This window comes from Notamacropus eugenii, chromosome 2 (genome assembly GCF_028372415.1).
Source record: "Notamacropus eugenii isolate mMacEug1 chromosome 2, mMacEug1.pri_v2, whole genome shotgun sequence".
Taxonomy (NCBI): Eukaryota; Metazoa; Chordata; class Mammalia; order Diprotodontia; family Macropodidae; genus Notamacropus; species Notamacropus eugenii.
The window spans coordinates 66,085,059-66,097,547 of record NC_092873.1 but is presented as its reverse complement, the minus strand read 5'-3'; the positions used below and the strand labels follow the sequence as shown (position 1 = coordinate 66,097,547).

General features: G+C 42.7%; 1 protein-coding gene across 6 annotated transcripts in view; it reads right to left on the bottom strand.

The window, feature by feature from the left end:
- Window positions 1-1,428: 1,428 nt before the first annotated feature.
- Window positions 1,429-12,489, bottom strand: part of TRAF3IP1 (TRAF3 interacting protein 1) — a 94,075-nt gene continuing 83,014 nt past the window's right edge. For all 6 annotated transcript variants that reach the window (XM_072640698.1, XM_072640703.1, XM_072640699.1 and 3 more), the window contains 2 exons: window positions 6,455-6,678; window positions 1,429-3,924 (listed from right to left, as the gene is read on the bottom strand). In XM_072640698.1, coding sequence (XP_072496799.1) covers window positions 3,759-3,924; window positions 6,455-6,678 — 390 coding nt within the window. In that variant the 3' untranslated portion in view covers window positions 1,429-3,758. The remainder of the gene's footprint in view (window positions 3,925-6,454; window positions 6,679-12,489) is intronic.

The window sequence follows — 12,489 nt, the reverse complement described above, 5'->3', positions numbered from 1 at the left end:
GCTCCTTTGGCTTCCTTTTATCCAGTCTCCTCCCTCCAGCCCACCTTCTACATGGCTGCCACCAGCTGAAAGCTGGTCCAATCGCATGGCTGGCCTGCTGGAGAAGTTACAGTGGGACCCTCTTGATTTAGGGGGAAAATATAAATTCTTCTCCTTGGCTTTAAAGCCGTTTCTCATTTGGCTCCAGGCTTCTCTTCTGGACTCGTGGCATCTTACTCCCCTTCATGTGCAGACACACTGACCTGCTTCTTCTGACCTCCAGTTTCTATGTGCATTCCTTTACACAGGTTGGCCCTGAGACCAGGACTGAACCACCTCCTCACTGCAACCCTGGTCTGCATGAATTCTGCTCTACTCACTCCTCTTCCTTTGTAATTTACTCTGTGTGTGTGCATGCATACATGTGGATGTGCACACATATGTATCTGAATCTACCTACCCCCTCATGTTCCATATTTATTATTATATGCTATTTCTTCACAACAGAACAGAAGCATCTTGAGGGCAGAGGCGGTTGCATTTTTGCCTTTGTATGCCCAGCACCCAGCACAGGGCCTGGCACGAGCAGGACCTGAATAAATATTCAGAGTCCAACAGAACACCACTAACCCTCCTTCCACGAGACAGCCTTTAAAATATTTGAACATAGATAATATCCTAGTCCCTTTCATTGATCCTCCCACGGTATAAGCCCCAGGCACCTTGCTACCCCACGAGCCCCATCTGAATGCTCTCCAGCTTATTTACCCAAATCTTTCCCCCAGGGCACTCACTGTCCAGGACTGAGCCTAAGCCTCCAGCTGCCATCGGAGCAAGGCCATATGCCGAAGGACTGGTCCCCTCCTCATTCCCAGGAGCTCCATGCCTTGATACATCCCAGGAAGGCCTTAGTTCTTGTGGCCCAAGGATCCTATTTCAGATTCACTGAGATCTTGTTCCACCCTGAGCTTGTGAGGCTGATTTCTGTTACATTCAGCCTCATGTCCTAGTCTATTGAGCTCCCTTGTGGATCCTAGCGTCTTGGCCATCCTTCACAACCCTGGCACTGAAGCCAAGACTCATTTGTAAAATGGGGCTACTCTACCCATACTATCCATGTCTTAGGGCTGTTTGGGGACCCAGGGGTGACCGTGTTTAGATAAAGCACTTTGCAAACTTTAAGGCCCACAGTGTGAGTTACTACTCCCACTATCAGCACTACTACTCCCACTATTATTACTATTATCACCACTACTACCACCACCACCACTACTCCTACTCCAAGAAGCTATATTGGCAATAACACATCCCTCTAACCCCACCCTCCCCCACATCACACCACCAGCCTAAATGGGCCATTCTCATGGTGGACACTCCCCCCACAAAAGCAGTTAGTTTGTGTGACAGAGAACATGGCAACCCCCACAAATCCAAACTAGAGACAGGGAATCTTGTGGACAGTTTATTTGGCAAAGTTTAACCTGTGGGTACTTCAGGTTTATTTTCCCCCAAAATACAGAACCCTCATCATCCATTCATTCTGGAAACTGTACCACACCAATCCCTGACAAGGCCTCTCTGGGGATACTGAGTCAGTTCTGTATGGGTCATTGGTCACTATTTCCCTGAAAAAGTGGCTCACTGAGAATACCATGAGTGGCTGAGAAGTTGACAGTCCATCTCACCCACACTCTTTCCCAGACTCACCCTTTGGGATATCAAGTCACTTTCTATGCAAATCCCTATATGGTATGATTTCAGAAATCATTGAAAAATTATAGATTGAAGTTTCTAATTGGGAAAAGCATTTAGGTGATCTCATTTGGACTTAATCAGTATGAAGTAAAGACAGAAAACAATCATCTGAATGGATACCCAAGAACATCATTAATGGTCTTAGAATTTCTGATAAATGCTTGTCTGTCTTAGAGGAAACTTCATTTAATGCAGAGAAGGGAAATGTCATTGTATCATTGTGAAAAAGAATCTCCCTGAACTTTTCATACAAGAACAAAATAAAATACACAAATTTCCCAAAAGATAATTCAAATGCTTATAAATAATGTTTCCAGGTGTGAACTGAACTGTACAACTCATACACTTCATAGAAAAAATAGGTGATTGTTTTTTAATGAATTATATATAAAAGAAAAATAAATTTTATGATACAATCTTTGAGACACTACTTTGTACAAAGTTCTATGCACATATAGTATACTTGCCATTCTTTCTACACAGAAATTCTGGTCATATTTACAGATACATAAAAGGCATGAAAGGCATCTTGTCCCAAAGCATGACAGGGGTCATCTTAGTGCCACTTCATCATGCTGTCCAGTGTAGAAGAGGCCATCAGCAGATGTGAACATCTGGGGAGCATGCAGGAGGGAACAGGCCAGGAAAGGGCTAGATCCCTAGAACTTGAAGATTCTCCACGGGAAAGGGGGCAAAGGAGTCCCACTCTGAATGGAGAGAATCTCATGACCTTCCTTGAGCTTTTCCATCCAGATTTCCATGTGACAGCTTTAGTACACAGCTCATCTGCCAATGCCATGGGCAAACTGAACTGTGACTGAACTCTACCATTGGGAGTCATTCCTAAGGGAGTCAGCTTTGGATCAGACAATGGTAATGGTGAACAGGACTGTCCTCAGCACACATACATAATAACCTCAGCAATCAGAAATGTAACTAGCAGGAGACAGAATCAAAAACTAGTAAGTGTGTCTCCAGACACAGCGAAATCCTTTATCCAATAACTTATAAGAATTTTATAAGTTTCTTCAATGTCATAGGTAAATGCAAAACTTCATATAAATAATACAAAAAGATGGGCTTTACAAAAAGGAAATTTTCTGGAAATGGTAACATAGCAGTACTTAATAATAAACATGTCCACTTGGTCTTCCCTTCACATTTTGTGAGCGATCCTCTTAGAAACAAAAGCAAAGGCACCAGAACAGCACTTAGGCCAGGCAAGAGCGAGCTCTTTCCTGAGCTCAGAGGAAAGGAAGGGCATGGCCACCTTACAGAGGGCTGCCTGGCCAGTGGCGATGCACATGAGCGGGAAAGAAGAGAGTGGATGTGGACAACTTCATATTAGGAATATGATATCCAGAAAAATGTGAAATTTGAAAAAAATCATTAACTTTTCAGATATGCAAATGTCTTATGGAAAAATAGTACAAAGGAATATCTGTAGATAGAATTAGGTAAGAAGCAAGAAGCCAGACACATATTTAAAAGAACACATGCACTTAGAGTAACCCTTTCCAACACAGACACAAACAGGAGTTCGTTTTTGGTGTCTTAAAGGCCTTTTTGTTCTATTTATAAAGTGACTATCAGATAAACATTCATTTACCCTGGCAACAAGCTTCACTGTGCTCAACCTTTAACAATTCCTTAAGACTCGGAGGGCACAAACCAGTTTGAAATTTGGGACCTGGTCTCAGACGACAAAAGAAAGGAATGACTTAGTCATTTGTAGCAATAAGGTGTACTTTCCATAACTCCCCAGAGGAACTGGCCAAGCAAGTATGCCAGCAGAGGAAGTTTGTGGGGGGCACTGAAGGGGGACTGGTTGTCACTAGCAAATGCTCACACCCCAATGCCCAGGGCGCCCCACTTGCGACACATCAAAAGCTCGTTCACTCGGTGAGCTGACGATATGGTTTTCTTAGCAAACTGTGAGGGTTGGAAGGACACAGCTTTCAATCGTACACACATCTTTCCCTTTTATTTTAAAATGGGTGGGGATTCAAGTTGCTGTCAGGCCTTCACCGTCGGGAGCTGATATTGATGCTATACACCATTTTCTGGATCTTCTCCTCGTTCTTTAGGATGTTGGCCTTCACCGCACAAATCTTGTCTTGCTGGTCCTTAATCAGCTGTTCCAGTTCAACCAGTTCTGCCTTGAGTGGCTCCACCGCACAGTCTGTGATGCTAAGTGGAGACAGGAATGGGCAGTGTGTCAATATTGACTGGAGATACCTTCTTGGGTTTCCCGTTCAAGCATCTAAGAATTTATGGTTTATTTAATCTATCATTTTAATGGAGAGAGAGAAATGTAAACAGAGATGACTGACATCAAAGTTCCAAACTCCCTACACGGAATGAAATTTGGTCCTCATTCAAGTAGATTCAAAGGCCAAACGCTATACAGACAAAAGAGGGGCTCTGAAAATCAAAATATTTCTTAAATTTATATGCACAAAACATTTAAAATACATATGTATGTACATACACACAAATATCCAAAATGGACAGGAACGGGAGACTGTCATGTGGAAAACGAATTAGATGAAGAGGAGGGAAAGGGATAAATGTGGATGAGATACCAACCACACCACAGTCACACCAAGGAAACACTCCCAAATTTCAGGGACCTTTGTGCCAAGGAGGCAGCAGAGAGACTTTACACTAGAAAAAAGTCTTTTAATGGATTTTTTTTTTTTTTTTACAATTAAACATTTCCCAAACAACAAAATTCATTTTGATTTTGTAGATTAAATACCAACATGAGATTCTTGAAATAATGGGATCCATTCTCTTAGGCATAAATCAGGTTTGATATTAAATGGGACAAAAGTTCCTCTAAGATTCCTAGATCTCTGAAAAGCTCAGTGGCATTCTCACCTGATTCCCAGTGCTCCATCCCCCCCTTCCCCAGGGGCCAGTGCTCTCCCTGCATCCTGACTCATCACTCTGGGCACAGCTTCTTTTCCCACAAGAGACTTCAAGCTCTTTGAGGGCACAGATTGTTTGGTTGATGGTTTTGCCCCCTAATGCCAGCACTGAATGAATGATACTACATGTAGGACCAACTTTAACAAATGGGAAAGAAGGTCCAGGGCATGGTGGAGTTGGAAAGGCCCTCAGGGGGCATGTAGAACATCTCCTCCCTGACCAAGAATCCTAACCAGTGGTCACTGAGCTGATGGCCCATCCCAGCATTTCCTAAGCTTCCCCCACATAGAGCCTAAATCTATCATCTGCTTCTTGAACTTTGTACACCTCCAAACCCAGCAAGGCTTCTTTCTCCATCTCAAGGCCCTCCAGCCAATACTCCCACAGGTTCGTCTCTGACCTCCTCACCACCACATTGCCCCACTACAGACATTCCAACTGTTCAATCTGATTTCATAAATGGGGAACCCCGAGCCCTGATACTTCAGTGGCAGCAAATCTACACACTATGACCATGTTACCCAAGATCATACAACCCTGGTTGGCTTTCATATCCCATGGTTGACTCCTGCTGAGTTCACAATTGTCCTGGACATTCAGCCCCACAAATAGCTGGCTACTGCCCACATATTTCACCTATGAAGATGAATTCTTTGAACCCATGGATAGCACTTCATGGTCATCGCTAACATATTCCATCCCCTGATCTCCAGTCTCCACTGGTAGCTTGTTTCCTCACATCTCCTTTATCTCCTCATACTGGATTTCTCCTGCTGCCTATAAACATGATCAAATCACCATCCACTTTTAAATAAACAAAAAGTCACCTGACTCAACTGTCCCTTCAAACACCCTCTCTCCTGGCTTCCCCATGGCCTCACTGGCACTCCAACCTTGCTCCCCAACATGACCCCCAAAGGCCTCTACTCAGTTCTGTGCCTTCTTGAGATCTGAAGCATGTTCTGCTGACCCTCTCCTCCTCTCCCTCACCCCATTTCCCCTTCCTCCTGGAGGCCTGTTCTTCCCTGGGTTTCAACATTTCACTGATTCTCCACCTACTTTTCTGGCTGCTCCTTCCCAGCCTTCTTTGCTGGACTCTCACTAACCATGGGTGTTCCCAGGCTCTGCCCCTCCCTCATGGTGAGCTTATCAGCTCCCATGGGTTTCACCATCATCTCCATGCAGATGACTCCCAGATCTGTTGGCCTCCATAGCACCCTGAACTCCAGGTCTACATCACCAGAGATGAGATGCTAATCTCTGTTTGGAGAAGGGAACTCCTTTCCCTATACTCATGGAATCATACATCTAAAAAAAAAAAAAAACGGAATCTAGGGAGGGAAAACACACTTGGCAGGCTCGATGAGAGAGAAGTCCATTTTCAACATTGTGAATGAACTCTCTGAAAAGCCAGATAAGACGGGGCCTCGTGGAGAGAGAGGACCCAAGTTCGAATCCCACCTCAGATGCTTACTCTTGTGATGGTCTTGGGTGGTTTTCTCATCAATGTAAAATGAGAGGGTTGGACAAGATGACCTCTGAGGTCTTGTCTAACTCTGGGTCAATGGTGCCATGGCACATATGGGACATATTTGAAGATGTGGTTCATTTTTAAGCATGAACAGAAAATGCCACATCCCAATCCCTCCCTGCCTCCCCAGGGTGCCCCGTGCCCCTCCCCACCCCAGACTCCCACCCTTCCCTGCTTCCCTGGGTGCCCCTGGCCCCTTCCCTCCTCACACTGGACACCCCCTGTTCAGGCCCCTCCCCATGGCTGCCCCATCACCTCTGCTCCTTCTGCAGGGCCTCAGCATGTTGCCTGTTCTCCGCATGCCACAGCTGTAGCTCGTTCTGCATGGCGTCCATATCCTCCTGGATGTAGTCCATGATCTTGCCCAGAGGCAGGGCGCTCCGACACAGAGTCTGGATGGATGTCCGCAGCTTCTCGATCTCCTTGGACACGATGTCCTTCTCTTTCTTCCAGGCTGCTTCTAGAAGCAGCGGCCTCTCCTAAGGAGGTTTGCAAACAAAAGAGAAAATTTCACACTGAGCAGAAGTAAATGAATAGGACAGATGAATGAGAAGTGGAGTTTCTGAACATTCAGGAGGCGGCAGGGGCTGAGCCAGCTGGACGTGCGCAGCTCACCTATACCTGGTGCACATATGAGACTGATGTGCCTAGGGCTCTGTAGCACAGTGCCTACCACCGCTCTGCTACAGTTTGACTCCAGCATCCCATGGGGATGGAACTCTGGCCAAGCCAACCCAGGGACTTTAAACTGGGCTCCCCCAGCTCCCTGACTCAGGCTCACAGGGTCTGCAGCTGGATCAGGCCAAATGGGGCAAAGCTTGGAACAGGAACAGAGGACTAGAGTTGGAAGGAAAAAGAGATCACTGAGCCCAATCTCCTCATTTCACGGATGAGGGATGCGGAGGCACAGAATGCTTAAGTGACTCACTCAGGGTTATACACAGTTATTAAATGTTTCAGGCCCTACTTAACCTCAGATTTTCTTGACTCTAGGCCCAGTGCTCTATCCAGTAAATTTGAACCCGGATTTTAAAAAATTTTAATTAATTAATTTTTAGTTTTTAACATTCACTTCTATAAGATTTTGAGTTCTAAATTTTCTCCCCCTTCTCCCTCCCGATGATGGCATGCAGTCTGATATAGGCCCTATACATACATTCATATTAAGCATAATTTCACATTAGTCATGTTGTAAGGAAGAATTAGAACCAAATGGGGGGAATCATGAGAAAGAAGAAACAAAAAAAGGAACAAATTGCATGCTTCAATCTGCATTCAGACTCCATAGTTCTCTCTCTGGATGTGGAGAGCATTTTCCATCATGAGTCTTTTGGAGTTGTCTTAGATCCTTGCATTGCTGAGAAGAGCTAAGTCTATCAAAGTTAGTCTTTGCATAATGTGGCTGTTACTGTGTACAATGTTCTCCTGGTTCTGCTCACTTCACTCAGCATTAGCTCCCATAAGTCTTTTCAGGATTTTCTGAAGTCTGCCTATTCATCATTTCTTATAGCACAATAGTATTCCACTACATTCCTATACCACAACTTGTTCAGCCATTCCCCAATGCATGGGCATCCCCTCAATTTCCAGTTCTTGGAAACCACAATAAGAGCAACTATGAATATTTTTGTACATATGAATGTGGCTCCTTCTCCTCCTATTCTTCATCCCTACATAACTCCACTCTTACAATATGAATCTCATTGTAGAGTAGTTTTTTGAGCAAAGGGTGCTGGAGAGCTAAGAAGGTGCTGGGGCCCATGTCCTTCCGCCTCCTCTCTCTCTTGCCTTGTTCAATAATGGTGCATTTAATGAAAATACCATTACTTTCCAAAGGTATAGATTATGTCACAAGGATATTTAGTTGCACTCAATTTAATGCAACAAGTACAGACTGAATGCCTACTATGTATGGAGTAGCATCATATGAAATGTTGTGGGAGATACAACTTCATTTTATCACTACACTTCACTCACCTTTGATTCTTGAGGTGTGGGTAATATCTCCACCAAAATCAAACCCAGCCCCACTTTGACCTACAACGTAGTCTCAGAGTTGATAAACTCAAAAAAGTTTGTGGTCAGAAGGAAAAGGCACAAAATGTCCTGAGCTCTTCCAAATTTCCTTCTAAACAACTTTAAACTAACACCTCAAAACAAATTTTAGAGTGGCAAAACCCACCAAAGGATGGTGTGAAATAATTTTGCATCCCAAGACAACTCAGAAGGTTGGCAGGAAAGGGTGGGAGTGGAATGTATTCCAGAATAGGCAGCACCCTGGCAAGCCAGCAGCAGGCCTTGGGGGCAATGGAATCAGCAGCAGCAGCTTCTGGACCTCTTAGGCCACACAGATATTAAGGAGGTTGGGTAACTGGCCAGAAGGAGATTACAAGGGTCCCTTTGCTTATACTGGATTCAAGACTCTGTTGCATTGCTCATATGCAGATCTGGGTCGCAGTCCTGTGTCTCAGTCCCAGAGTAAGGAGGAGTACTAGCAGGAAGAGGAACCTTGGTCACAGTTTCAGTAAAAAAGGGATTGGGGTCACTCAGACCAGAAAAGTAATAAACTCATTTCTCCTTAGTAAGAACTAAAAACTTACAGAATCCCAGAACTAGCTCTGAAAACATCCTGGGAGAGTGCCCTCTCCACCTGGGGAACAGAGCCCAAAATAAAGTTAAAAGTCAAGAAACAGGCTAGAAAATGAGCGAAGAATAACAACAAAAAAAAGAAGCTGATCATAAAAAGTTGCTATGGTAACAGGGAAGATCAAAACACAAACTCAGAAGAAGACAACAAAGTCAAAACTGCTACATCCAAAGTCTCAAAGAAAAATGTGAATTGGCTTTAGGCCCAAAAATTAACTTCTGGAAGAGCTTAAAAAGAATTTTAAAAATTAAATAAAAGATGCAGAGGAAAAATTGGTTAAAAAAAGAAAGAGATGTAAGAAAATCAGAAAAAAGAGTTGACAGCTTGTTAAAGGAGGCACAAAAATACTGAAGAAAATAATACATGATGCTAGTTCATACACAGTAGACATTCAGTCCATACTTGTTGAATTAAACTGAGTGCAACTTTGTGACATAATCTATACCTTTGGGAAGTAATGGTATTTTTATTAAATGCACCATTATTGAACAAGGCAACAGAGAGGAGGTAGAAAGGCATGGGCCCCACCACCTTTTGAGCTCTCCAGCACCCTTTGCTCTAAAAACTACCCAACAATGAGACTCATAGTGTAAGAATGGAGTGAGGTAGGGAGGGAGAGTAGGAGAGAGAGCCCTGTATGGAGAGTTCAAAGAGCTGAATTCACATATACAAAAATATTTATAGCAGCTCATTTTGTGGTGTCCAAGAACTGGAAATTGAAGGGATGCCCATCCACTGGAAATGGTACATGAATGTAATGGAATACTATTGTGCTATAAGAAATGATGATGGACATCATAAAATCCTAGAAAGACTTATATGAACTGCTTAGGAAATGTGATTTTTAAATATAACACTTAAGAGAAGCATAAAATGGTAAATAGGAAAGAAAAGTTATAAGGGATTCAATAAAGTTAAAGTGTTTACTTTTTCCTATATAGAAAGATGACAGTTTAACTCCCAAGAACTTTCTCATTATTTATAATTAGAAGGAGTATGCAGAGACAGAAGTCATAAGTGTGAGTTGAATATGATGGAATGATATCTGAAAAGTAAATTTATGGGGTACAGCCAGGATGGCAGAGTAAAAGTACTGACTTGCTAGAGCTCTCTCCCCAAGCCCAGTCAAATACCTGTAAAAATGATTCTAAACAAATTCTGGAGCTGCAAAACCCACAGAATGAAGTAAATCTCCAGCCCAAGATAGCCTGGAAGGTTGAAGGGAAGCAGTTATCACACCACGCTGGGAGCAGAGCGTAGTCTAGTATGGGCCGCACCGCCACAGATGGGATCTAAGCAGGCCTCAGGGCAACTGAATTTCTGGCACCTGGGGTGGTTTCCAGATTTTATGACCCTAAAACTGAGGACAAATTAGAAAGGCAATGGAAAAAAATGTGGGCCCTGTATGAAAGAGGAGAGTGGTCTGGTCCCTGGTTGCAGGACAGCAGAGTGGGGTGGAGCAGCAAGTGGCAGCAGCAGCAGTGGCAGTAGCAGAGGTAGTGGCAGAGGCTGTTTCTGGAGCTCTAGGCTCACAGATTGTGGTGAGATGGAGCAGCTGGCAGTACACCCTCCCACCCCCACTAGAAGCAGAGAGGTACCTTGACAAAGAGCTCAAAAGTCAAGTAAATGGCTGGGAAAATGAGCAAAAAATGGAAAAAGAATAAGACTACAGAATCTTACTTTGGTGATAAGGAAGACCAAAATGCACAAACAAAAGAAGACAACCAAGTCAAAGTTTCTACCACCCAAAGCCTCCAAGTAAAATATGAATTGGTCTCAGGCCACGGAAGAGCTCAAAAAGGATTTTGAAAACCAAGTAAAGGAAGTAGAGGAAAAACTGGGAAGAGAAATGAGAGTGATGCAAGAAAATCATGAAAAACAAATCAACTGCTTGTTAAGGGAGACCCAAAAAAATGCTGAAGAAAAGAATATTTTAAAAAATAGACTAACCCAAATGGCAAAAAAGATTCAAAAAGTTAATGAGGAGAAGAATGCCTTAAAAAGCAGAATTGGCCAGATGGAAAAGGAAGTCCAAAAACTCACTGAAAAAAATAATTCCTTAAAGCTTACAATCGAGCAGATGGAAGCTAATGACTTCATGAAAAATCAAGAAATTATAAAACAAAACCAAAGGAATGAAAAAATAGCAGACAATGTGAAATATCTCATTTGAAGAACAATTGGCCTGGAAAATAGATCCAGGAGAGACATTATAGAAATTATTGGACTACCTGAAAGTCATGATCAAAAAAAGAGCCTAGACATCTTTCAAGAACCTATCAAGGAAAACTGCCCTGATATACAAGAACCAGAGGATAAGACAGATATTGAAAGAATTCACCAATCAGCTCCTGAAAGAGATCCCAAAAGGAAAACTTCTAGGAATATTGTAGCCAAATTCCAGAGTTCAGAAGTCAAGGAGAAAATATTGCAAGCACCCAGAAAGAAACAATTCAAGTATTGTGGAAACATGATCAGAATAACATAGGATCTAGCAGCTTCTACATTAAAGGACTAGAGGGCTTGGAATATGATATTCCAGAGGTCATATGAGCTAGGATTAAAACCCAGAATCACCTACCCAGCAAAATTGAATCTAATACTTCAGGGGAAAAAAATGGTCATTCAATGAAATAGAGGACTTCCAAGCATTCTTAATGAAAAGACCAGAACTGAATAAAAATATGACTTTCAAATACAAGAATCAAGAGAAGCATGAAAGGGCTCACCACCCAACCTTCTCATGACTTCATTCCATTTCTTCAGTGCCATACTAGTGGGTGACCTAAGCAATGAACATTCATATTCCAACCATGGAAAAGGCATAGCTTCCCTGCAAGTAAATGCACTGCCATTACGATTTATTACTCACTGTCATCTGAATTTGGTTAACAAAAATCAGTTCCCCAGAGCTGGATGACCCTTGGTTGATCAGACAAAATTGAGTTTCTGAACCTGTAAAGTTCAAGATCAAGTTGTGGATGCCTGGTGACCTTCGCATAGTACAAACACTCCAAGAGGGTCACCCTGAAAGTCTCCTTGTTTTTCCTTAGTCACCTCCAGGAATTACAATGATCCTGATGGTATTATTATTTAACTGAGTTGCAAACATAGTACATAAAAGGAAAGTCTTTAGAGCTGTGATTCTCAGAGTGTGGTTCACAGATCCCTGAAAGTCCCAAAGACCCATTCAGGGGGATCCACAAGATCATAACTATTTTCATAATATTAAGATATTATTTGTCTATTAAAATACTCTTTAAAAACATAAAAGTCAAATAAGAGAGGTAGAAGAAAAATGGGGAAAAGAAATGAGAGGTATGCAAGAGAGGGTTAATAGCTTGGAAAGGACAAAAATTGACTATAGAAAACAAGTTCTTAAAAAATACAATTGGCCAAAAAACTGGAAATCAAGGGATGCCCATCAATTGGGGAATGGCTGAGTAAATTATGGTATATGTATGTGATGGAATATTATTGTGCTATAAGAAATAATGAATAGGAAGACTTCAGAGGGGCCTGGAAAGACTTATATGATCTGATGCTGAGAGAAAGGCGCAAAACCAGGAGAACTTTGTGTACAGCAACAACCACAGTGTGTGAGAATTTTTTCTGGTAGACTTGGAACTTCATTGCAATGCAA